Genomic DNA, 26,794 nt, shown 5'->3' with positions numbered 1-26,794 from the left:
GAACCCAGGAGGCAGAGCTTGCGGTGAGCCAAGATTGTGCCACCACACTCCAGCCTGGGCGACAGAGCAAGACTCCGTCTCAAAAAAATAAACAAAAAAAAGAATCATAGAATGGACTTTGGGGACTTGGGGGAAAGGGTGGGAGGGGGGTGAGGGATAAGACTACACATTGGGTACAGTGTACACTGCTCGGGTGATGGGTGCACCAAAATCTCAGAAATCACCACTAAATAACTTATTTATGTAGCCAAACACTACCTGTTCTCCAAAAACCCATTGAAATTAAAAAAAAAAAAAAGAGAGAGAGAAAATGCTTTATCAACCGTGAGTATTAACCCACAATCAAATTTCAACTTTATGTAAAAGGAATATCTTACTACCACCTAGGAGATTCATTGACATGCCCAGCATTGGGTACACAAGGCTGTAATTTCCTTCGGGTCTCGAGCCTTTCCCAAATCTAACGTTTAGAAATCTGAGCTGGAGGGTATATTTAGGTAGGACTACAGTTCAATACATTACATAAATATGTACCTGTATTTACCATGTTTTTGTGATCCTTTAAATCTCTTCCATCATATAATGTATTTGGAATAGCCTCATAAATGGATATATCATAGGATTAAATTGATTTATTGTAAAATAGAAATCTCTCCAATTCTATCTATTTTTTCATTCCTGTACTCATTGCCTTTTTTCCTCAGAGGTCTGAAAAGAAAAAGAAATACTGCTTTTCTGAGAGTTTGCAGTTTATAGGTATGGAGAAAGAAAAGGGTATACCTTTCTATTATTTTTCACTTTAGATCTGAAGTATTTTGTACTCTTTGAAGAGCCTTGTAGCTTAACTGAAGAATGGACTGATTTCTTACAGTGAAAGTGACTTACAGTAATCTTCCCCAAACTGCACAGTCCATAAGGCATTTATTTGGGAAAGACAAGGAAGTACGGAATTGTATTAAAGGTAGGAGACAAAGGCTAAAGGCAGCCATGTGACGAACAGAAGAAAGTTGCTGCCACCTAGAGGTAAAAGTTGGTAAATTTTGATAATGTGCTGTGAATACTCAAAGATTCTTGAGTAGACATTGATGTAATGTAATCCTAAACTGAAATGCAGCCAGGTGACTTAGTTTCTGCCTCTAGGTGAGACGAGATTTATTCCATCTCCCTTCACTCCCCATTAGTAGTGTTTCCATATTCCTCATGAGATTTTGGTGACCTGGGTGGGTTTTTGCATTTTTTGCCAGCAGTAGCCTCGTTACTGGTCACAAGAACTTAGGTTATTGAAGGTCTTCATCCTGTACAATACAGTCTCAATTATTTGGAAGTTGTCATTACCATGGCTAATAGAGAATGTGTTTTTCACAGTCTTGGCTATCTTTTTTAAAATATACTGTCAGAAGCGCCACTAAACTACAGATCTCATCAAATTATGTGGCTGATGCTCTTTTCCTTTCTCCCAGGAGAGGGCAAGAAGCAGAACAGGCCTGCGTGATGAGAGGCGAGGGTCCCAGGCACAGCAGTCAGAGGAAGGGACCCTGGGACTCTCCTAAGTTATGCCAAGACCTAAAAATAAATGAAGCAGCACCAATCTCCAGAACAATATGCAATTGGGCCTGTTTTCATTTTGAGTGTTAGAAATTGATTAGACGTAGCCCTAACATTTTAAAAATTTGTCAGGACATTTTTTTAAATGGAAAATTATCCCAAATAAAGAAGCCTGGGTAGCCAGAAATTTGGTGCCACCACATTTGGCTTGCTATTCTCTCTTTTCAGGACAACCATATTGCACAACCCCGGGGGGCACTATTCACATTGTGTTCTATGTGAAGGGTACCTCCAGGAACATTAAAGGAAAACATATTGGCATAGAAAGGTGAGAAAATACGAAGAGAATATGTGTGTGAGTTTCCGTGTCTGCCTCTCTCCTCTCCTGAGTGGGAGGCTTGATTGAATGCTATTGATGATGGTTTTCAAGGAGAAAAGGGCTCCAAAAAATACAAGAAGATTCAAGCAACACCTTTTAGAAAGTGAGGATCGCAATCAGAGTGTTCCTTGTTTATCTTACACCCTTCTGCTTCCTTAGAATGCATTAGTCGAGCCTCTTCTCTGCCTAGCTTCCATGTGGGCCTTTACTTGCTTGTCATTTTTATTTTCTCCTAGCCTGTATTTAATTTTAATCCTCAATTTAAGTATTTAAATTCTATGTCACTTACAAACCTGATCCTCTTTTGAAATTGCCAGAGACTGACTTTTTTTTTTTTTTAACACTTGGTAGCATCACCACTTTTGCAGAATATTTGTGTTCATTCATTTTTTCCCTCTTCAGTAAAATTATTGTGCCTGCAATGATCCAGCCACTTTCTGTACTTGGGGCACAGTATTTAACAAGACAGACGTGGCCCCCACTTTGTACCGTGTAGTGGAACAAGAGTGACAACTGGCTAGCATCTGGTAGTGATAAGTGCTCTGATGAAAATGTAATGAGGATATGATTAGAGATGACTAGAAAGCAATCCGAGGGGGTTGGCCAGAAAATGCCTCTTGAAAGGAGGTGACTTGGCATCTGGGAGCCGAATGACAGGAAGGAGCCATCTGGGTGAGGGTCTGGACACATTATTCCAGGTGCTAGAAACAGCCCACACAAAAACCTTCAGATGGGAACAAACATGGACATTCAAGGAATAAAAAGTGAATGATGGGGAGCGTGAAACAACCTCAGCTCAGAGAGGTCGGTGGGAGCAGAAACGAGTAGTCCATAGTCTGGGTGTGACGGGAGCCACGGGATGGCTTTGAGCAGGAGAGTGAAGGGATGGAGTTTTATGCTTCAGGCTTAGTAGAGAAAGGGCTGTAAGAGTGTGGAAGGGGGCCAGGTGTGGTGGCTTACGCCTGTAATCCCAGCACTTGGGGAGGCCAAGGCGGGCGGATCACAAAGTCAGGAGTTCGAGACCAGCCTGGCCAATACAGTGAAACCCCACCTCTACTAAAAAATACAAAAATTAGCCAGGTGTGGTGGCAGGCACCTGTAATCCCAGCTATTCGGGAGACTGAGGCAGGAGAATCACTTGAACCTAGGAGGCAGAGGTTACAGTGAGCTGAGATCGTGCCACACCTAGGTGACAGAGCAAGACTCCGTCTCAAAAAAAAAGTGTGGAAGGGAACAGGGGAATGAGTGAGGAGGCCAAGGCTGTGGCTGAGGAGAAAGGCATGCTAGCCTCAACTAGAACGGTATCCACAGAAGGAGAGAAGTGGATGCAACTAGGATGTGTTCCAAAAACTGTTAACAGCAGTTGCTTATGGAAGGAAGTGAAGAGAAGAAAAGAATCAAGGATGACACCTATTTTAGTGTGAGCAACTGGTGGTTGTGGTTGGGAATTTAGAGCAGAGGGCAAGTCTGTAGATGCAAATGTAGCTGCCATCAGCATATAAATGATAGTTACCATGGGGTGCCTGTGTGTGGTGTGGGTGTGTCTATTTGATGTTAAGGGACAGAACAGTTCTTGAGATGAAGAAAATCTGAAGGTAAAAATGCCTGCAAACCGTCAACTAGAGGCTGTAAAACTATACAGTGGATGAGCCACAAATATCAATAGGTGGCCGGGCATGATGGCTCATGCCTGTAGTCCCGGCACTTCGGGAGGCCAATGCAGATGGATCCCTTGAGCTCAGGAGTTCAAAACCAGCCTGACCAACATGACGAAATCCCATCTCTACAAAAAATACAAAAATTAGCTGGGTGCAGTGGCATTTGCCTGTACTCCCAGCTACTTAGGAGGCCAAGGCAGGAGAATCGCTTGAACCCAAGAGGCAGAGTTTGCAGTAAGCACTCCAGCCTGGGCAGCAGAGTGACACTCTGTCTCAAAAAATAAAAAATAAATCCACTGGTAAACTGGACAGAACCTGTATCAATGTATCTAAGGCTGCCTGTGTGTGCCCTCAGGCTGCAAAGGACCCTGTAAGTTTCAGCCAATTTCTTCACCCCACGTGCACATGCTGTCAGCAGCCCACTGCAAATGATGCCACTTACCCCCAGTAGACATCCAGCCCCGGACTGCTCGGTGAGATATCTGACTTCAACTGAATAAATAGATCTTAATATATGAGGACCTCTTTTCCCAAAACGCCAAGTACCCTGGTGTCTTTCTTCCACAAGAAGACTTTAGCACTGGAAGAGCCGTTTATTCTGTTTGTTCATATTCCCTAACCTCAGTCTTCTCATTCCTCATCTGCAAAATCACCCAAGCTGGAAACCTATGGTGACTCCAACTCTGTCATAACCCACATTTATTTGATCAAATGAGTCCAGCATTCCTCCTCCTAAATATTTCTTGGCAGTGTTGGCTCTTCCTCACCCCACATCCCCTCATCATCTCTTGCCTGAAGCATTACCCTAAGATCCTAACAGGTCTCTTTAGATTCCATCTTACATCAGTCAGAATGGCTGTGATTAAAAAGTCAACAAACAGATGTTGGCAAGGATGCAGAGAACAAGGAACACCTATGCACTGTTGGTGGGAATGTAAATTAGTACAACCTCTATGGAAAACAGTACGAACATTTCTCAAAGAGCTAAAAATACAACTACCGTTTGATCCAGCGTTCTCATTAATGGGTATCTACCCAAAGGAAAAGAAGTCATTATATCAAAACGATACCTGCACATATTTGTTTATCACAGCACTATTCACAATGATAAAGCCATGGAATCAACCTAAGTGTCTATCAGCAGATGACTGGATAAAGAAAATGTAGCATGTATACACCACAGACTTCTAGATTCAGTTCTTTCTACTCCTCCCCCAAATACAGTCATCGCCATGCCTATGGTGATTATTGTAAAATACAAATGGGATTGCTCCAGTCTTTACAACTCTGTGGTGGTGTGCCATGATTTAGAAGTCCAAAGCCCTTAACACTACATATGAGGCCCTTTGTATCACATAACTCTTTTCCATCTCACTTCTCATAAATTATTTCCATCTTCCCGTGGACCCTAAATCCCAGCCACACTGAACTTGTTACATTTCCCAAAACACCTTGATCACCAAGGAAACTAATTCTCAAAAACTCAGCTTAAAAAATGTTCTTCTGCATCAGGAAAAAATAGCTAATGCATTCTGGGCTTAATACCTAGGTGATCGGTTCATGGGTGCAGCAAATCACCATGGTACACATTTACCTATGTAACAAAGCTGCATGTCCTGCACATGTACCCCAGAACTTAAATTGAAAAATGCTTTTCTGTGAAGATTTCCCTGCAGTCCCCCCACCCATCAACCTCTTCTTCCTCTCCGATCTGATGTCACCCCATGGAGCGTAGCATCACTTTTATCATGATTTATTGTATTTGTTGGCCTGTGTGTAATGTTCTTTCCACCTTCTCCTCAAGACTGAGGCCCTCCAGTATGAAGGCTGTCCTTTCCCGGCTCGGAGCACAGCACGCGGGGCAGCAGGCTCAAGGCATATTGATCAGTGAAATGAAGACACCTCTTCCACTATCCTCATCTATTGGTAGGAAAACTGAAGCCCAGAGTTTGAATGCTTTTGTCCAAATTTGCACAGGAACTGGGATTAGAACTTAGAACTTCCGCCTCCTGACTTTGGTGGTTCCCTTTCCACATTTTGATGGCTGTTTCCCATTCCTTATTCAATATTTTCAGAAAAGTAGAAATCCTCAAATTCAGAGGGTAGCAAGACATGTTTTCCCATTAGAGACATCTTTAAACACTGGTTACATCATTTCTGCCCTTTCTCTGTTCATCATTGTTATGCCTGACAAAATGTTTGAAGAAAAATGGTGGCTACTGACCTGAATTTCAGAAGCTAAGATTTTAGACGTGTTCTGTCACGCTCTAATCATGTGATCTGGGGCAAGATTGAGTCCCTTATGCCTGATCTTGCCTATTTTTTTTCACAGGGATTATGTGAAAATAAATGGAGATGAGTATGTAGGAAAGCGCTTTATGTCACAGAAGGCAGGATACTGCAAAATACCTCTGCACTATTGTCACTGTTCACTTTTCTCTTAAATATAACCACTTTTATTGATACTTTAAAAAGAAAAAGATAACTGTTCTAAGTTTCCTTTCTCTTCTTCTTTCGACAATCCATATAGTATTATAAAAGATTGGGATTCTAATTCTTACCTCCACCTGATTTTTACGTTTGTGGCCTTCCCTCTGATCCACTTGATCCTGAATTTAATTATCAGGCTTACATTAACACCCTGTCTCTTTGCTTGCTGTACCTAGCAGTTCTTCCTGGCTGAGTGAAAAGAGCTTGATTAGTAAAAGCTTACCCTTTCATATTTCCTTGCAATTAGTCCAATAAAAAAGCATCACCCCCGGATGGGCTTTGTGTGGCTATTTTTTTTTTAATTCTTTTTCCTTTGGCTGTACTGATTTGATGGCTTTTTGTCTCTTGTGCATATTCATGAATATGAAGATCAGTTTTTTAGTTTTTATTGTCACACCTTTGAAGACACAAACACCTTCATACATTAAAACTCTGGAAATAGGATTTAGAATGAGATTTAAATGCAGGCTCTGTTGTTTAATGGGATTAATGCATACGACATTTTCATATGAACAAAGAATAAATATCTTTTTTTCTTTTTAATCTCTTAGCTGAATCAACAGGTACTGAATTTTAAGTGGCACTGTGCAAAGTGTCAATCCATGTTGGTATAAAGAGGTAAACCGCTTATCTTTCTGAAGGTTGAGAAGCTGGGCCTCCCCCAGAATTGTAGCAAGCTGAGGACCCGTGGTCTTAGAACACACACTGAAAAGGCCCTTCTGATGATAAAAAAAAAACTGAACACAGGTACTCTATAGGAAATAACCATCAAAGTAAATCTAGTGTTAATTGGCCACAGAGGGAGTGTGGCCTCTGGAGTACTGAATGTACAGGCTTTTATTCTCTAGTAACTTTTTTAAGGCGTTTAAAACTGACATGGGGTGAATAAATATAAAGAACAGGAGTCCAAACGACTCAATGGAAAGAGTACAGCTTTGGAGTCAAGGGATGCTGATTCAATCCTACCTACTATTGGCTTTTGGCATTAAACAAATCATCAAACTCTTCACTGTCATTTCCTCTGGGGTAAAATACAACAAAAATATCTCTCCCAGAGCTCCACATACTAAAATTTAAATGTATTTGGCATAGGTTGGCCTGCCATAAAAAAAAAAAAAAAAATACCATAGATTATGTGGCTAAAGCCACAGGACTATTTCTCACAGTTCTGGAGGCTGGGAAGTCCAATAGCAAGGCATCTGCTGATTCAGTTCTTGGGGAAGGCTTTCTTCCTGGTTGGCAGGGTGCACCTTTTCTCTATGTCCTCAAAAAGTGGAGAGAGAAAAGAACTTTGATCTGTGTTTCTCTTCTTATAAAAGTACACTAATCCCATCCTAAGGGCCCCACCACCCTCATGACCTGATCTAAACCTAATCCCCAAAGGCCCCATCTCCAGATACCATTGCATTGAGGATTAAGGCTTCAACATGTGAATTTTGGGGGACACAGACATTAAGTCCATAACTGTTAATTCAGATTAAAGGTCTGGACAGACAAGGATCATATATAATATTATTTTTCTTAAAATACCAACTTCTGATTATCAGCTCCCTTAAAACTTAAACATCACTTCAGTTTGACTTTGTCTTCTGTGTGACAAAGGAATCTGATACGGGATTAGAAATGGGCCCTAGAATCAGTAATTTGCTCCCAGGCATGCCTGGTTATATTGGTGGTAAAAAATTCATCCTCTGGTGATAGAGGCGAGTCTCCAAAGTGATTCTCCACAAATTCATCGTTTTCAACACTTCCCTCCAGGGGAAACAGTGAAGTCTGATTTTGCCAGAATTGGACATTGTACTTTGTTAGAACCGCCTTTCAATATTCTATATTCTTAAGCTTTTCACAGTTTTCACACAGTTCATCGATATCATTTTATTTATTTCTCAGACCCATTCTGTGACATGTCTTGAAAAACGGTTTTATCTTAATCTTTAAAATGAAAAGAGAAAGAGTAGAGTAGGGATCAATAAATCAGACTGCCTATTTTCTTACTTCAGTTACTATATATTAACTCTGTAACCTCAAGCAAGTTATTTTATATCTCTGTGTCTCTGGTTCCTAATCTGTAAAATGGGGCTTGCTAATAATACCTGTTTCATGGTTACCATGAGGATTAAATGCACTGTATTACATATAAAGCTCAAAGAACAGTGTTTACCAAATTCAATAAATACATGTTGACTATCATTATAAGGGGATGCAAGACTCATTTATGTAGGGCCATGACTAATAACATAGCTAACATTAATTATGTAATCTACTAGCTAAAATGTATTTTGACCCTTTAATAGATAATACAATTTGAGAGCTAGGTTAACTCAATTCCCCAATGATATAACTAAGCTAACCTTGACATATCTACTGCGTCCTTCTCATTCAGTCCTTTTCCTTTACCTACATTTTAAATGTTCATGTTCTTCAAAGTTTCATATCCTTTTGCATACTCTCCCTTGATAACAGCCTTCTCCATAGCTAAAGCACTCACCTCTTTGCTGATGGCAGCCTGGATTCTTCATTCCTCCTCTGAATCCCTGCAATGTCTTTTTGTCATGGCCCTCAGTTGTGTGCATGTAAGGAAGTATGTATGCCTCTCTTAGACTATAAATCTCCAGCACCTAGCATAAGGTCTGGCCCGTAGTAGACAGTAAATATTTGAAGAAAGAAAGAAAAGGCCAGGAGCAGTGACCCACACTTGTAATCCCAGTGCTTTGAGAGACTGAGGCGGGTGGATCACTTGAGGTCAGGAGTTCGAGACCAGCCTGACCAACATGGTGAAACCTTGTCTCTACTAAAAATACAAAAAATTTAGTCAGTCGTGGTGGTACATGCCTGTAATCTCAGCTACTTGGGAGGCTGAGGCAGGAGAATCACCTGAACCAAAGAGGCAGAGGTTGCAGTGAGCCGAGATTGTGCCATTGCACTTCAGCCTGGGTGACAGAGCAAGACTCCATTTCAAAAAACAAAAAGGAAGGGAGAGAGGGACCTGGCTTTAAACTGAAATATCCTAATTCTTCTAGTTTCAACTCCATAATTAAATCACTCTTAATTTTTTAGAAAGATACACAAAATTTAAATAAAATGGAATGTTTTAAGACTTTTTTCAAACTTCGCGTGATTAAAATAATGAGCTAATTGGAAGTCTGACATAATAGTAAAGCTCAGAATTAATATAAAGGTATCTAAAAGGAGCTCTGTCTTTGGAAGAATATAAAGAATATAAAGGTATCTAAAGGAGAATATAATATAAAGGTATATATAAAGAATATAAAGGTATCTAAAGGAGCTCTGCCTTTGGAAGAGAATTCAAGCTATTGTGAATGAGTTAGTGAAGTTATGTTGCGGCTGTGTGTTAATAGAGTTTTATAAAGACACAGGTTGCCTGTTTGTCACAGGTTGGTCTTTCTATTCCTCACCAGTTTAACATATTTAGATATTACATCATGTGTTTGCCCTGGGAGTTAGCCTTGTTTGAGATAATAAAATTCATATTTGTTTCATTTCATTTGTAAGTTTTAAATACATCTATATCTATTGCTTTACCTCTTTAATACTTCTCTTAATGTGTTTTACCACATGCAGAAACCAAAATATAATTGAATTAATATAGTCCCTGCACTGTTTGCCCACATGTACATATACACACTTCTAATTGTGGCGCTGCACAATTTTTTTTGGTGGTTTCATTTGTAGATCTTTACCAGCCAGGTGCCACACCGTTGTAAAATGTCATTAGAATGCTGATTTCTCTCTGGGTCCAGAAAACTAGTTTGAAAGCATCTGATAGCGTTTTGCCTGGTGCAGACGGTGTGTACCACCTATTTTGCTGAACATTACTATCCTTCAAATGTAAAAATGATACATCATTTAACTTTTTCCACAGTTATTGATTCAGTTATGTAGTGGCATACCCTTGACTTGCATGCTTTCAAACTGGTGGGTATCTTGAAAATATCATTAGGTGAAATTAGAATCTCGGTGCTATTTTTGCTTGGTGTTATCTGAAATAATGCATAGCTTTGGAAAATTTGTGATTATTAATTGATTTGGAGGCCTTTGATTCTAGAAATTATATAGGCGCAGAACAATGAAAAGTGTTAAGAAAGGAGCATTTTCTTTTTCTTTTTACACTGAGTACTTTGGCCTAGTATGTGAAACACAGTAATTACCACATGTGATACTTTTTTTTTTTTTTTGAGACGGAGTCTCACGCTGTCGCCCAGGCTGGAGTGCAGTGGCGCGATCTCGGCTCACTGCAAGCTCCGCCTCCCGGGTTCACGCCATTCTCCTGCCTCAGCCTCTTGAGTAGCTGGGACTACAGGCACCCGCCACCTCGCCCGGCTAATTTTTTTGTATTTTTAGTAGAGACGGGGTTTCACTGTGGTCTCGATCTCCTGACCTTGTGATCCGCCCGCCTCGGCCTCCCAAAGTGCTGGGATTACAGGCTTGAGCCACAGCGCCCGGCCGATACTTTTATAAAATATAAATTCAGTCATTGTCACAATCTGGGTTGACTTTTGTTAGATATATTTTAAGGATAATAATTACCTTTAGTATTTATAAATATGCATGGTTACAGTTGTACTGGTTAGAGCATGCCCTTCAGTCCTCATCCCAGGTGACCTAAATGCCACATGATTTAATGCACTGGAGGAGGAGAACCAGAGCCTACGTCTAGGCTACTGACACAACTCCATTCATAGTGAGCTCTTTCACAACATCATGATTTTAGTTACAATTGGATAAGAGTAGTGTCCCCTCTTTCCTACCTAAAACATATGCTTTAAATGAATGTGCATTTGTAATATGTGTTCTCTTATGTCCCCAGGGGTTAAAGAGCACATGTATAAAACATAACCCCATCCTGCAGTTATGTGTGGTAATGAACCATAGCTTAAACAAAGGATACGGATGCATTAACCACAAATTCTTATAAACAATAAATGAATAAATAAGTTATTTTAATAAGTACATAGCAGCTATAAGTTTAGGTACTCATAAAAGTGACTGATTACATTAGCAGGCCTTGGTCTAAAGAGTGCAGCTGGCTGAAGCTAGAAGGCTCTGTAGAACTAGAAAGTGCAACCATGGCCTCAGAATTTAACACCAGGATGCATGAATGTTGAGTTCTTTTCTGACACGCAAGTCTTCATCAAAGGTAAACTCAACTAGCCACCCTCAGAAATTAATGAACCCTAATATATGTAGAGACACGCATATGCTCACCTATGCATAGACATCCATACGTCACCTTGCAGTTTTATTTTTTCATGTCCTGATGCAGGTTTCGCAAGTGCTGAGTCTCATTTTGTCATGCTCATCCTTGGCAGCAGGCTTTCCTTCCCTGCGTTGCTCTTCAGCGTCTACCTACCTACTCCTGCAGCCCTGGGGTTCCATAGCAGTTCTTCCTGTGTTGCTTTTTCTGGCTTCATTTGCTGTTGCTGCCACCCCCCACAACCCTACATTACTACCCCCTGGGTAGCTGACCCAGGCTCCAGGATGTCCGTCACACAGGCCCCAGTCACCTGCTTTTTGCTCCTACCACCAACGTGCCAAAAGAGTTTATAAAGGCCTGTCTTGAAAAGACCCCTCCTGCAGGAGACCTACACTCACCCTTTCAAAACACCCTTTCATCCATGCCCTCATGAGAAATTCACAACCAACCCTTGGGACATTCACAATAGGTAGTATTGACCCCATTTTGTCAGTGATGAAATTGAAGTTCCAAAATAGAAATTCAGTTATGTGTCCTATGGAACAAAGCCACTTTGCAACAGCCCTGGCACATCTAGATCTTCACATTCCAAATTTAGCAGTGAATCTCCTAATCCAATCCGTGCTACCCAAAGTCAGACTTGAATTCTTATTTGTAGATGGAGAATTTGAAAGCAGACTTACCAGCGGTATTTATCTTTAGTTCAAAGATGCCATAGGTCTTGGCATTTGGTTCTGATTGAGGTATGGAAAAATATTTGTAGATGTAGAACTTTTCTTACATAAGAAGAGTTTCCAGATAAATAGGAGAGGTCACTAAAGTTCTTGCAAGTACTTTTCAAAACTTTTTTAAAGGTGTACATTAGTTTCTTCTATCTGGAATGCTCGACGTAGAATCCTGCCTCAGGGAATTAGTAAATGGTAAGAGCCCTCCATGTACTTCCTAGTCATTTTATTTCTCTCTCTTTCCTGGAAGCATAACTTCCTTAGAAACCGCAACTTTGGTTCTTCTCACTGATGAGCATAACTTTTAAAAATAAGGTGATTTTTCTGAAATTATTGGTGGTTCTGAAGCATGCTGATACCAAAGCAGAGTTAAAATCTTCTTGGATCAGCTTTTTCAACTCTACATAAATACACATAAACCCACACATATAATGTAATATGCATGCTATATCTTTCGGGAGGTTTTCTATATTTTCTAATATGCATGCTATATCTTTCGGGAGCCATTTTGAAAGAAGTTTCCTTATAACTTTAATGAATGCGAGAACATTTTTTTCTAGCACTCCCCCCACCCTGCCTTAATTTCTAGTACATTCAACTTGTTATGTAATTGTATAGTAAGTCTTAAGGCAAAGCCATATTCTATGGTGCTTTCAGGATCTCAGAGCAATAGTTATTTTATATAAGATAGCACTGATCAGACAGCAGAATTTTACACTCTCTACACAAGAAGAGTTGATCCTGAGAGAAGTAATGTTAAATCCCTCTGTCAACATTCTGTAAGAGTGAGTAATAATAACACCACCTAGCACATGTAATAGTTGTGTTATTCATAGATGAATATGCCTAACTCCTCACTCCCAGTTTTCTCATATGCCAAGCCTAAGTTTGGAAATAGAGTGCAGCCCAGAGCTGAAGAAAGAGGATCTACTGTGAAATAAACATGATGTCCTCAGTCCATCTGATATGTTACATGCTGCTTTCAGCTGCCTTTGCAGCAACTCTTGCTTTAAGTGGAAGAACTAATGGAAGGAGGATTTTCTTATGTAAGAGAAAAGACTACAAGAGGGATGAGACTAAAGGCTCACTTTTTTGTTTTGTTTTGTTTTGTTTTTAATCCCAAAGAGAAAACAAACCTATGGCTCTTCCTGACTTAATGAGAGGGTGACATAAAAGAACTGAAGAACAGCCTTTCCTTTAAGCAGTGGGAGGCTGAGCCATATCAAGTCCTTCATGGGATAGTTTATTATTTTCTCTTGTGGCTGTAATATTTTCTTAAAGGAAGGAGCAAGTTGTAATCTTGAGCTCTCATTTGAAAAGCATATGTCCCACCATTTCATCTTGTCAGCACTGTGCGGTTGATGTACTAAACATTTCTACTGTGTGACCTCTATCTTAAAGAGAACGTCAAACTTAATCTACTTAATCTGCCTAAACTCTATATTACTCATGTGTAAAATGGGAATGATAATGCCGTCACCTTAGATGTTAGAAGAATTAAATAAAATGATACATTTGAAATGTGAGAAGGACATGAGATCTGGGAGGGGCCAGGGCAGAATGGGAATGTAAAATGGGAATGATAATGCCATCATCTTAGATGTTGGAAGAATTAAATAAAATGACACATGTCAAGTATTTACATAGTATCTAGCCAACATTAAATTGCTCTATAACTGTTAACTATTGTTAACTATCAAAATTTGAATACCAAAAAGTTCAATGAAAGGAAAATTACTATTTGTAATCCTCGAGCTAGAGACTAAAATTTATATACACTCTATCTTTTGAGCTCAGGTTTAACTGAAGTAAAACTAGGAAGTAATTTTAGAGACTTGGTTCAGTTCTTACAATTTTCTGCTTTCCTAAGTGAAAAAATGTGTATGTTCTACAGGATACCTTAAATATTCAAGCATCTTCTCCAAATCTAATATAAGAATCTAAAATATAAATAAGCACTGCCCTTTGCTTCTATTTTTTCCCCTTTGTGTATATCTCTAAGTATTCTACATTTTATTAAATTGACTTTGTTGACTCTGCTCAACAACCATAAAACAAGAGAATCCTCAGCAGGTTGGGCTTAAAACTCACCCTATCCGTAGGCTTTCCACCCTCCTCTGAAAGGTCAACGTGAGTGACTGCAGGAATGGGAAGTCTCTTGTCAGGTGGTGATCTTTGTTATATGCATAGCAGATGAAAGTAGAGAGAGTCCCTACCTCACTCGTGACTGCATCCCCTGAGCTTAGTGCTACACTCTGCGCATAAGTGCTCAATAAATATTTGTGAAATGATAAATGAGCAACGAGTCTCACAATTTTCTGGCGATTTTTTGAAAACAACATTTTTTAAAACTTAACTGTACATAGAATATTTTAAAAGATAAAAGCAGTAACTTGTTAAAGGCAACCTCCAAAAACAATAGCTCCAAAAGGAGCTATTGATAAACATGATGGGAAGTCAAAGATGAGGGTTGTAATCCTCTTAGATTCGCCTTAAGGTACTTGAAATTTAAATAATTCAAATGAGTGACCCTGAAGCTCTGAAGGTTCCATGGTACTTGGTTTCAAAAACACTTTCATAGAATTCAGAGAGAATGTCTTATTGGCCTAAGAGCTATAAGAATAGTTGGGATCTGGCAGATTGCAGTAGAAGTCTGTGCTGTCATTCTTTGTAAATCTGAGTGCAAGGTTTCTGACCTAGCAAGGAAACCAGCATCTAAGCCTTTGAAACCACAGCCATACCTTACCAACCTAAAGTTTTTGTAGGTCTTCACAGCATTGTTGGTGCAGCTCTCCCGGGGTCAGGGACCAACCCTGGCAGGCTTCCTTGTATTGGGGCGGCATCATGGGTTGCCACAGCGGAGCTTATGTGAGCTTTCTAAGTCGTGCTTCCTCATCACATCGACATGTTTCATCTAATTGGGTTTTGGGTTTCCTCTCCTATAAGATGCAGGCAAATTTCCTTCTGTTCCATGGGAGCTTTGTCAGGATGAATTGGAACTTTAAAAATCAATAAAATGTCTTTAGAGGATATTTAACTCTTCAGCAGAACGATGTTATAGAAATGAAAGGCGTTATTATAAACTTAAAAAAAAAAGTTTTATGTGAAAATGCCTTTAGCACTTTGAGACTGTGTCCCATTTTGTGTCTTATGTTTTGCTTTTACTCCTGGAATTTTTCGGACTTTCTTCAGGGTGTGTAAATTGCGTTAGCACTGGGTGGGCTTTGCATCTATAAGTGGTACTGTCTGCCAGAGCAGACTGCTCTGCTGTTCTTGCTGCACTTTCCCAAGTCTGCCCACACACTGACATGCTACAGAGGCTCCAAAACTGAGACATATGTTAGAGCGCAAAATGCTTTCCCCCCAGGACTCCTAGAGGGTTTGGAAGAATGCTTTCCCTGTTCCTGCTTCTTGAGATAAAAGAACATTTGGCAAAGAAAGTCTAAATAGTTGCTTTGAAAAAATAAATCAAGAATTGAACTCATTTTTAAAAACCAGGCCAGGTGCAGTGGCTCACAACTGTAACCCCAGCACCTCGAGAGGCCAAGATGGAAGTATCATTTGAGGCTGGGAGTTCAAGACCAGCCTGGTCAACATAGTGAGACCCCATTTCTATTTTTAAAAAATAAAAATAAACTAAAGGATCCATGACATGCCTATTCCTAAATCATCTTCTCTGATAATGCTTAAGCAGATTTACCCTGTGTCTTAGTCTTTTTCAACTACTATAACAAAATACCATAGACTGAGTGGATTACATGTAACAGAGATTTATTTGTCATGGTTCTGGAGGCTGCAAAGTCCAAGATCAGGGTACCTAAAGATTCAGTGTCTAGTAAGGGCCTGTTTTTCTGTTTCATGGACCTCACCCTCCTACTGTGTCTTCACATGGTAGAAGGAGCAAGGCAGCTCTTTAAAGCCTCTTTCATAAGGGCACTAATACTCATGAGGGCTCCACCCCTGTGATCTAGTCATCTCCCAGAGGCTTCACCTCCTGATACCTTCACCTTATTTTTTAACTCATGTTCTTGCTGTGAAAAATTAAAAAAAAAAAAAAAATCAGCTTTCAGATACACCTAAATGAGACAGTTTCAATGTATGAAATTTTGGGAGGACACAAACATCAGACCATAGCACCCCACAACTGTCTACAGTGGTCCAGTGCCTTCTCACGACTTTCTGGGAAGGCTTCTTGTTATACTTTGAGAACATGTAGATAGGTTACAGGTTTTTAGTCACACAGTCTACAAAACTGAATAATTCTACAAGAGCTCTGCCCTTATAGCCCAGCAGAACAACTCTGGACAAAATAGTTGACTGTGTATTCCTGTGCATGTTACTAGTTTTGCATTTTTTCTTTTAATTAACACACCTCAGAAGTTAATATGCTTGTGCTAAAAGGAAAAATTGTGATTTGGAGTTGGAAATTAGACAATTTGTTTAAAAGATAAAATTATCCAAGAATGTGCTAAACCCAGATAAATTTACAAATGTTTTTATCATTGGCAAAGCTAACTTAATATTTTCTCTGATTATTTATCATCATGTCTATATAAATGCAAGAACGATTCAGAAGCTATTGATGGCCAACAGTTGTGAACTTACCCTAGAATTAGAAGGAAAAAAAAAGGAGTCTCTAGTGCTGCAAAGAGTCACTACAGAATGTCAGATAACAGCAGTGGAATAAAGGACATACATGGGCATGTTCATTTCTCCAGCCTCTGGCCCAGAGCAATGACTCCCAACCTTTATGGAGATATAAAACTCATTAATTTTTTATTGATTTTATGCCTTCACTTCTACATCTTACATGAGCTATATGACATACATTTTTTAAAAACTGAGTTGAGCACTTTTGCAATTTCCCTTGAGGTAAACAACAATACCTTAATATATTCCCAGCCCAGAATTGTGGAACAGTGAGAAATCATTTATTAAGAAAACATTTATTAAGGTGTTTACCAGGCACTGCTTCCAATGCTTTGCATGTTAACTCATTTAATCCTTTCCACACCCTTTAAGACAAGTACATTTATTATTATTATTATTATTATTATTATTAATTTGAGACAGAGTCTCACTCTGTCACGCAGTCTGGAGTGTAGTGGCACAATCTTGGCTCACTTGCAGCCTTCACCTCCTGGGTTCAAGCAATTCTCCTGCCTCAGCCTCCTGAGTAGTGGGATAACAGCCATGCACCAGCATATCTGGCTAATTTTTGTATTTTTAGTAGAGACAGGGTTTCATGATGTTGTCCAGACTAGTCTTAAACTGCTGACCTCAAGTGATACACCCACCTCGGCCTTCCAAAGTGCTGGAAATACAGGCGCGAGGCACTGCGCCCAGCCAAGTACATTATTTATTCCATTTTATAGAAAGGACACTGAGGCATTGAGGCCCTAAGTAACTTGTCCATAGTGGCACAGTTAGATGGGTGGGGCCTGGTGATCTGACTGCAGCACCAGGCATTTAACCTCAATAGATGGCTGGCAGTTCACACTTCAGAAGTAACAGTCATCAGTGGAAGTTGTATGAAAATCACTATAGCTATGTTTATCATGGTCTTTGTTCTTTATAACACTTCACCTACACAGCCTTTTTGGGGTAATCTTACCACTCGTGTTACATCCCTCAGCATGTATAGATTCTATCTGAATTTCTTCATGGTCACTCATATTTGGGTTTTGCATGACTTTTGTTATTGTTGTTTTTCCTCAAACATAATACATATTTACTTACCCAGATTTGAAATTCGAAAGATCAGAGACAGTGTCTTTTACGACTTGTCAATTTTTCACAAAACACATGGAAAAAACAGTAGAGTAAGGACTTAGAAATATGTGATGGGCCGGGTATGGTGGCTCACTCTTGTAATCCAAACTCTTTGGGAAACTGAGGGGAGTGGATCACCTGACGTCAGGAGTTCGAGACCAGCCTGACCAACATTGTGAAACCTTGTCTCTACTAAAAATACAAAAAAAAAAAAAAATATATTAGCCGGGTGTGGTGGTGGGTGCCGGTAATCCCAGCTACTTGGGAGACTGAGGCAGGAGAATCGCTTGAACCCTGGAGGTGGAGGTTGCAGTGAGCTGAGATCGTGCCACTGCACTCCAGCCTGGGTGACAGAACAAGACTCCATCTCAAAAAAATATACATATCTGTGTTGAATGAAGTGGATTGAAGGAAGTTAAACAATGTTGACTTTAATTATTAAGCTGTTTCTCACATCTGCCAGAATGTAATGTTCACATATTTTGATGTTGTTGGTTTAGTCACGTATTAGTGCCAGAGTGCAATTGGCCAATCTGATCTTCTTCAGAAAGGCTCAGAGAGAATTTTTTTTCTGAAGAAAATGTTTAATTAGTTCTCATTGATAGTGTACATACTCTTTAGCTAACCTTCTTGCTGTGAAAATCAGCTTTTAGATATACCTAAATGAGACAGTTTCATATATTTCCACATATCCATAATATTCATGCATAGAAAATGTCAGAACCTTGCTGTTCTATATTAAAGTATATTTTAATTGCCTAGTAATCAGGGAAAATTAAATTCTAATTAGTATGAACCTCATATCTGATTCACAGGTATTTTATGATAAATCTAACTTCAGTGTTTGTCTAAAACATTTTAGTATACTAGAATCACAGCATCATAGGATCTGAAAGGGCAAGAAAGAGTATTTAGTTCCACTGTCTTATTTTACAGATGAAGAAACTGGAATCCAGGGTTGCTAAATGACTTATCCAGGGTTACACAAAAATAACACTTCCCTATTGTTGACACTCATTTGTAAGGACCCTTGAAGAATGTTAAGAAAAGACCTCTTAGTAACTAGTGAAGTAAATTTGAAGAATAAATAAATCTGATTCCTGATAAAATTCTTTTTAATTTGTGATTCAAAGAAAGGTTACAGTTGTAGCTGAAAAAAGGGCAGGATATAAAATATAAAATTAATAGAATTCCCCTGCATTGCCAATAACACATTTAATACATTAAGCTCCATAGTGACTTGTTAGGTTTCTGAGCACATTAGCTTTTTGAATCAAGGCCTCAGAAGTTGCCCTCAGGTAGTCTAGAAAGAAGAAAGAGAAAAAAATAAATTGCATTGATTGGAAAGTAGGGAGAGAAATCTCAGAAATCCACTGGTATGTACTCTTTTTCATCAGAACCACAATGTATTTCTGAAGTTAGTATATAATGAAGAGAACTGCAAATTAAGAAAATGTTTCATTTATGGCTCTAAATTTTTTGAATAAAAGCTAGAAACCATAATATATGTTGGCGTATATTTATTAGGATGTAATTTTCTCCTGGGTTTTGTTTTGGTCATTCTCTTTCAGAGTGAGCATCAGTACTCCATTTCTCTACCTTACCTGCCCTTTGAATAAACCTGAACTTGCACTGATGATGTTAAACATGTTTGAACACTTGACCACAACATGCCCCGTTAACCCTGCATGGCAGCAACACATCTGACAACCAAACTCTGGGTTGTTATTTGGAAGCCAAAATATGCATCATGAGTGCATTTGTGCATTACCTGTTCCATAAGCACAGCAAATGCTTGGTGATATATAAAGTTCCTGCTTGACAATATGATCTTTAATATGCAGACACATATCACCTGATACTAGGTAATTTTATGGGAATTATGAGAAGTAATGGGGGAGAAATTATAAAATGGTGACTTTTCTAGTACAGGAATTATTTTACTGACTCTTGGAGTCAGACAGTTTTCAAATACTATAGTTTATGTAGGTAGCTGGAAGAATCAAATATTTGTTATGTTGATAATTAACTTTCTGAATTGAGATGAATAGTTTATAACTTACAGAAACTCCAGGCTTTCTAGAGATATCCTTAGTTAATGTCATTCATCTATGAAACAGTTCTCAAACTCTACAGTCATTTTTTCTACAAATGAATTACATTATATGGATTTTGATGGCTGGGAGATAAGTCCTTGAATGGAGGAACCAAGAGGTGAGTTACAGGTATAAACCAAGGAATTTCAATTAGTAGGGTTTAGGAGTGACAGTCTAGAATGAGTGGAGACTAGGAGATTCATCTTGATGCAAGCATATTTAGATGCATGGTATTCAGGATAGCACAGGTGAGAGAGGAGCTGGTAGAATTTTAATGTCACACCTGGGTAGTACAACTGATTATTATTAAAACATGGTAAAACTTCAAGCAGGTAAAAAAAAAAAGAGAAAAAAAAGAAAAGGAAGGAAGGAAGGGAGGGACGGAGGGAGGGAGGGAAAGAAAGAGAAAGAAAGAGGAGAGAAAGAAAAAGAGAGAGAAGAAAGAGAGAGAAAGAAAAAGAAAGAAAGAAAGAGAAAGAAAGAAAAGAAAAGAAAGAGAAAGAAAGAAAAAGAAAATCAGTGCATACAGGGCAAAGACAAGTACTTGGTTGCAGCATTCAAAATCTTGACCCAGTTGGCCTATGCATCCTTATGTCTCACTGTGCACTCTTGACTCTCCCTTAGACTCAGTTTTTATGTTACATGGGTAACTCAGTAGTATCAATCTCATAGAGTTGTTCTGCAAATTAAATACATGATACTTAATATAGCAGATAGACAGTGCTTGATATCATTTACTAAGTGCTCAATAAAGATGAGCTACTGTTCTTCCTTTTCCTCAGCTCCTCCAGAAGTAAGCTGTCAATTCCAAGTAGATCACTTTACCCATTTTTGACCAAATGCTGCTCACTCCTTTTTGTTTTTAGGCCAATGCTCAGGTGGTTCCCACAGCTGGAGTGACCCTCTTCATCTCCCGCATGCCTCGCTCAGCTCATTCCCACTTGACAGGACCTGGCTCAAGTCCCACTCCCTCCAGGATGACTTCCTGACCACCAGAGCCCCTAGGGGTGACGTCCTCCTCAAAATCCCTCTCATTACCATGAACATAATGGAGGCACCAACTTTTGTTGTCCGTTGTATTGACCGATATCCTTTAAATTACATGTGGATCAGTACTTTGTCATACTACTAACTAAACAGCATGTTCCCTTTATTTTGAGACAGGGTCTCACCCTGTCACCCAGACTGGAGTGCAGTGGCACAATCATAGCTCACTGCAGCCTCGAATTCCCTGGGCTCAAATGACCTTCCTGCCTCAGTTTCCCAAGTTGCTGGGACCACAGACATGTGTCACAATGCCTAGCTATTTTTGTTGTTGTTGTTGTTGTTGTTAATTGTAGAGGTGAGAACTTGCCATGTTGCCCAGGCTGGTCTTGAACTACCAGGCTCAAGTGATCCTCCTGCCTTGGCCTCCCAAAATGCTGAGATTACAGGTGTAAGTCACCATGCCCAGCCAGCATGGTCCTTAAGGGAGAGATTGTGGGATATAATTCTCTATGGCCTCTAAACTGCTGAGTATGACTTCTTGCAAAATGGTGTGTGGAATAAGCAATAACCTTTGGAGTCAGACAGTGCCTGGTTGGAATTCCTGACCTTCCACTTACTTGCTATGTGATCTTGGGCAGTGTACCCTTCGTGAGCCTTAGTTTTCTTATCTGTAAAGTGAAAACACCCTATATAATTTTCTGAAAATTAGACATAATCTATATTAACTTCATAGCACAGTGCAGGGCACAAGTAAATGCTCAATGATATTATTGCTATTATTCAGAATATCAGTAGATGTTTCTTTCCTTAACTGACCAATAGATAATAGCAAAATCATGCTTCCCTCCCCAAAAAAAGGAAGAAAAGACATTTTAAAAATATTTTCAGATATCAAAGAATCTTTGCCATCTATTATGAAAGCTATAAAAATAAGTAGATTAAGATTCTGTACCATAAAAATCTCAAACTATCAAGTCTCTATAAATAGATAACCTTGCCTGCCTTTAATAATTAGTACTTAAATTTGCTTGGCACTGTTTTAGGTATTTGGGACACAAAAATGAATAAAAAGTCCGCCATCCACATAGAACTTACATTCTGCTGAGAGAGATGGATTATGAAGAATAAGGTATATGAAGCAAAGCAAGCAATAGACAGAAGCTGTTCTGTCTATATGTGCAAAGGTCAGGAGAGGCTATCTAGATTGGGTGCTAGGAATGTCCTCTCTGAAGAACAACTTCAGATGTGACATCTAAAGATGTGAACATCTCTGAAGAAGTGACATTTGATCAGAGATATTAATTAGGCCAAAGCCATGTGATAATGGTGAGAAACTGTTCTAAGCAGAAGAATAGCAAGAGCGAAGGCACTGAGTTGAAATGGATTTGACATGTTCCAGAACAGTTAGGAGGCCATTGTGGCTGGAGCAGAGGAAGCTCAACAGAGAACGAAGAGGTCTCAGGGTTCCTAGAGAGCCTATAGGTGATGATAAAGGCTTTAAGCTTTGTTCTAAGTGAAATAGGAGACCACTGGGGTTTTGAAAGGACATTATTTGTTTTATTAAGAAGACTATGAGAGACTACTTCACAGCTGTTAGGATGGTTATTAATAAAGAGGAAACTAACAAGTGTTAGTGAGGGGGTAGAAAAATTGGAACCCTTGTGCTTTTCTTGTGGGAATGTAAAAGGGTGCAGCAGCCATGGACAGCAGTTTGGTGATTCCTTAAAAAGGTAAACATACAATTGCAAGTAATCCAGCAATTCCATTTCTGGGTATAAAAAAGTTGGAAGTGGGGACTCAAACAGATACTGGTCATAATGACATTATTCACAATAGCCAAAAGGTAGAGACAACCCAGATGTTAATCTGTCATCCATGAATAAAGATAAAGTGTGTGTGTATGAGTATGTGTGTGTGTGTGTGTGTGTGTGTCAGCATTAGAAAGCAATGAAATTCTGATACATGCTACAATGTGGATGAACCTTGAAAACTATGCTAAGTAAAATAAGACAGACAGACATAAAAAGACAAATATTGTATGATTGTACTTATATGAGGCACCTAAAGTAGGCAAATTCATAGGGAAAGAAAATATAGTAGAGGTTACCAGGGCTAAAGGAAGGGAGGGGACAGGGAGTTAATATATAGTGGAAACAGTTTCTGTTAGGATGATGAAGAAGTTGTACATATAAATTTGGTGATGGTTACACAAGAGTGTGAATGTACTTGGTGCCACTGAATTATACACTTAAAAACGGTTAAAGGCGGACGCGGTGGCTCACGCCTGTAATCTCAGCACTTTGGGAGGCTGAGGTGGGCAGATCACTAGGTCAGGAGATCGAGACCATCCTGGCCAACAGAGTGAAACCCTGTCTCTACTAAAAATACAAAAACTAGCTGGGCATGGTGGCACACACCTGTAATCCCAGCTACTCGGAAGGCTGAGGCAGGAGAATCGCTTGAACTCGGGAGGTGGAGGTTGTGGTGAGCCGAAATCGCACCCCTGCACTCCAGCCTGGGCAACAGAGTGAGACTCTGTCTCAGAAAAAAAAAAGGTTAAAGGGGTAAATTTCATGGTATTTGATTACAATTAAAGATAAAAGACTAGGGGGAAGGAGTAAGGGTGTGGGAGCAGGGATTCCAGTTAGATCCTATAGCAGGTAGCCAGATAAGAGATGAGTATGGCAGTGAAGAGGGAAGTATTCAAATTTGGGATACGTTTTGGAAGTTGAGCCTATAGGTCCTGTATAAGCTATAGAGGAGAATAATCATGAGGGACACCTGTTTTTGTTCTGAACTGCCAAGAGAGAAGTGGCCATTTCATGAGATAGGGAAAACTGGGAAAGGAGTGGGTTTGGGGAAAAGCATCACTAGTTCAGCTTTGAGCATGTTAAGTTAGAGTTATCTGCTTGACACACAAGTGCAAGGTCTAAAAGATATGAGTCTGGAGCTCAGGGAAGGGGGCGTTTGAATTAGATTTGAGTGGCATACAAAAAGATACATGAAACACAGCATGTGAAACATGGGAATGAGCAAGATCACTCAAGGAAGAGTTGAAACAGAAAGGAGAAATGGCCGGAAGACTGAGCTCAGGGAACCGCCAACATTGAGAGGTCAAGAGGGAAGGAGGTAGATGTAGATGTGTGATGTGAGATGCTTTTCCTTAATATTAGGCAACTATCTATTGAGCAACTCCTCTGCCTGCCACTGTTTCAGGCACTTGGAATAACAAGTACCAAAAAGGCAGCTTTTACTGCTTCATATCTGTGTTCTTGGGTGAGTTACTTAACTTGACTGAACCCCAGATTTCTCATCTGTAAAATGGAGTTAAACGGCCGGGCGCGGTGGCTCATACCTGTAATCCCAGCACTTTGGGAGGCCGAGGCGGGTGGATCACCTGAGGTCAGGAGTTTGCGACCAGCCTGGCCAACATGGTGAAACCCCGTCTCTGCTAAAAACACACACACACAAAAAAATAGCCAGGCGTGGTGGTGGGTGCCTGTAATCCTAGCTACTCAGGAGGCTGAGACAGTAGAATCGCTTGAACCCAGGAGGCGGAGGTTGCAGTGAGTTGAGATCGCGCCACTGCACTCCAACCTGGGCAACAAGAGCAAAACTCCCTCTCAAAAAAAAAAAAAAAAAGGTTTAATAATTACAGTTAACCCAAAGTGAAACAGCAGTTACTGCAGTCATTTCCCAAATATTTACCTGCTTACACAAAGTATTTTATTTCTACAACCCCACAAAGTATAGATACTATTGTTCTATAAGAAAAGAAACCAAAGCTCAGGAAAGGTGTTAAATTTTTTTAAGACATAGCTTAAAATGCATTGGTAAGATTCTTCCTCTGATAGTCCTGAACTCACATCTTTCAGTCCCTTCACTCTTTCAAGCTATTCTAGTATGTAAAACACTCAGCAGGCTGCCTAAGGCCACAGTTTGTGCTTTAGAACTTGTTTGTTTCATCCATTTGTCCTTCCCTCCACTTAAGTGCATGTCTTTGAGGTCCTGAAAAACAAACTCCTATAATTAAAAACAATCAAAAAAGCAATCACCTAGGTCATCAAGTATGTAAACTGCCAACTATAAACTTAGTAATATCCCTAAAATAATTTAATGAATGTTAATCGACTGAATAAACAAAAACTATGCCTTTTTTTTTTTTTTTTTGGTCTAATTTCCTCTACTAAGTACCTGGCCTTTAGAATTACACATTGGACAACATTTAATGAAATTCCATTACCACTAAGTTTATTTTATGAGCTTTCTTTTATAAAATCCATTCAAGTTATTTCTGGAAATACTTTCTTATTACCTAGTTTCTACTATTTTTTTAAAATTATTACTTGTCTAGCAAATGAAAAGAAAGTGCTACTCTGTTGTCATTTAAACATAAATTTATTGTTCATATATAGATTAATTTTAATCATTAGCTTTTATCTTGGCACTTTTCCTGTGGACTCCAGTTTGGCTAATGACGTTATCCTGGCCATCCAGGCCCAGCTGCTGGGGACACCATTCACTCCTCTCTCCCTTATCCCCCATTATCCAGTCAGTTACCAAGAACTAACCGTTCTACTTCTGAAATGCATTGGAATTGGTACCCTCTGATTCATATTTAAAGACACTGCCTTGGTTCAGGTAGACTGCACTTACTTGAGTGATGGCAGTAGGCTCAGTAATTGATAAAGGCCTTGACTTTAATCACTTTCTCACCATGGAAGCTTACTGTCATAAGCCAGAATTTTCCTTCTAAAACTAAAAAACGAAACAAAATAAAATCATGCCACTTCCAGGGCCTACACATTGAAGTTCTTGTAAGGAAACATTCAGTCTATCATTCGTGGCCCTGGTCATCCTGTCTGCCCTGTATCTTCCTCTTCTGCCCATTAGGAACCCTGTTTGTTAGACAATTTGGTATTAAGATTAACTGTGAGCTATTTTATCTCCATAAGCATAAATTCTCTCTTCCACCTTCTCTTTACCACCGACACATCCACATACCAGTATTCTTCAAGACTCATTTGTTGGTGTCCTCTGTTAAGCTTGCCCTGATCTTTCCAAACAGAAATCGGACACCCCCTCCCTTGACTCCCGTAACACTTCATTACACCTCTATCACATATCGTTTTTTGCCTTGTATAATTATGATTTACATATATAATAAGTTGAAGGAGTTTTTAATCATCTTAATAGCTGGCACTGAATTCCTCCAGAACAAAATTCTTGGTGTGGAAAACGTGCCCTCTGAAAGACTTGGAGGTAAGCTGTGAGCCGTGAGCCCTACCCGTACTTCCTAGCCAGGGACGTGGATATAACCTGCCCCCAAGGTTTTTGGAAGGCAAAGCTATCATACTTGGGCCAAGGGAAGGTAGCTGTTGTTTTTCTTTTGCATACAGTTGAGATGGGGGTGGAGTGAGAAATCAGAGAAGAGACGTAGCAGAGAGCTCCCTGGCAAGATGCAAAGAGTGTGAGGCTGGATGGGACCAGTGAGCGGCACAGAGGCAGCCAAGAGCATTTTCCAGATAGAAGGAGCAACAGGCAAGGAGAGTGAAGCTCCAGGAGTCCCTCCACATCTGTCTGTAGGCGAGAGGGCTTCCTAGATGCTCAGATGGGTTTATGTAGTTCTTGAAGAAGGTGTTCTTGAAGAAGGTGCTAACTTGATGCTGGAGGCCAAGGTGGTTCTGAGAACTGAAGTCCCAGAAATATACATACATCCTGGAGGGCGCTAGGGAAGAGACTTTACACTTCCACACGTCATAGATTTGAGCAAAGATTTGAGTCATTTTTCGTGCATTTGAGGTAGAGAGATTTCCAAGTTCTACACTTTACTAGATTATGAACTTGCTAAGGATGCCTTTGCGTGTTCACTTGCTTCCCTATGGTGAACTTACAGAAAATAATTGTGTTTTTTTTTTTTTTATTGA

The 26,794-nt window shown here is 39.7% G+C and overlaps 1 protein-coding gene across 5 annotated transcripts in view; it reads left to right on the top strand.

The window, feature by feature from the left end:
- KLF12 (KLF transcription factor 12) overlaps positions 1-26,794 on the top strand; it is a 447,122-nt gene that overhangs the window by 377,818 nt on the left and 42,510 nt on the right. The window contains exon 7 of one of the 5 annotated variants that reach the window (XM_074022139.1): positions 1,461-3,874. The exons of the other annotated variants lie outside the window; for them this stretch is intronic. Coding sequence (XP_073878240.1) covers positions 1,461-1,635 — 175 coding nt within the window. The 3' untranslated portion in view covers positions 1,636-3,874. Of the gene's footprint in view, positions 1-1,460; positions 3,875-26,794 lie in introns of those variants that run through there. 5 annotated transcript variants of the gene reach the window in all.

The sequence above is a fragment of the Macaca fascicularis genome, chromosome 17, assembly GCF_037993035.2.
Source record: "Macaca fascicularis isolate 582-1 chromosome 17, T2T-MFA8v1.1".
Taxonomy (NCBI): Eukaryota; Metazoa; Chordata; class Mammalia; order Primates; family Cercopithecidae; genus Macaca; species Macaca fascicularis.
This window is presented reverse-complemented; position numbering and strand designations above follow the sequence as displayed.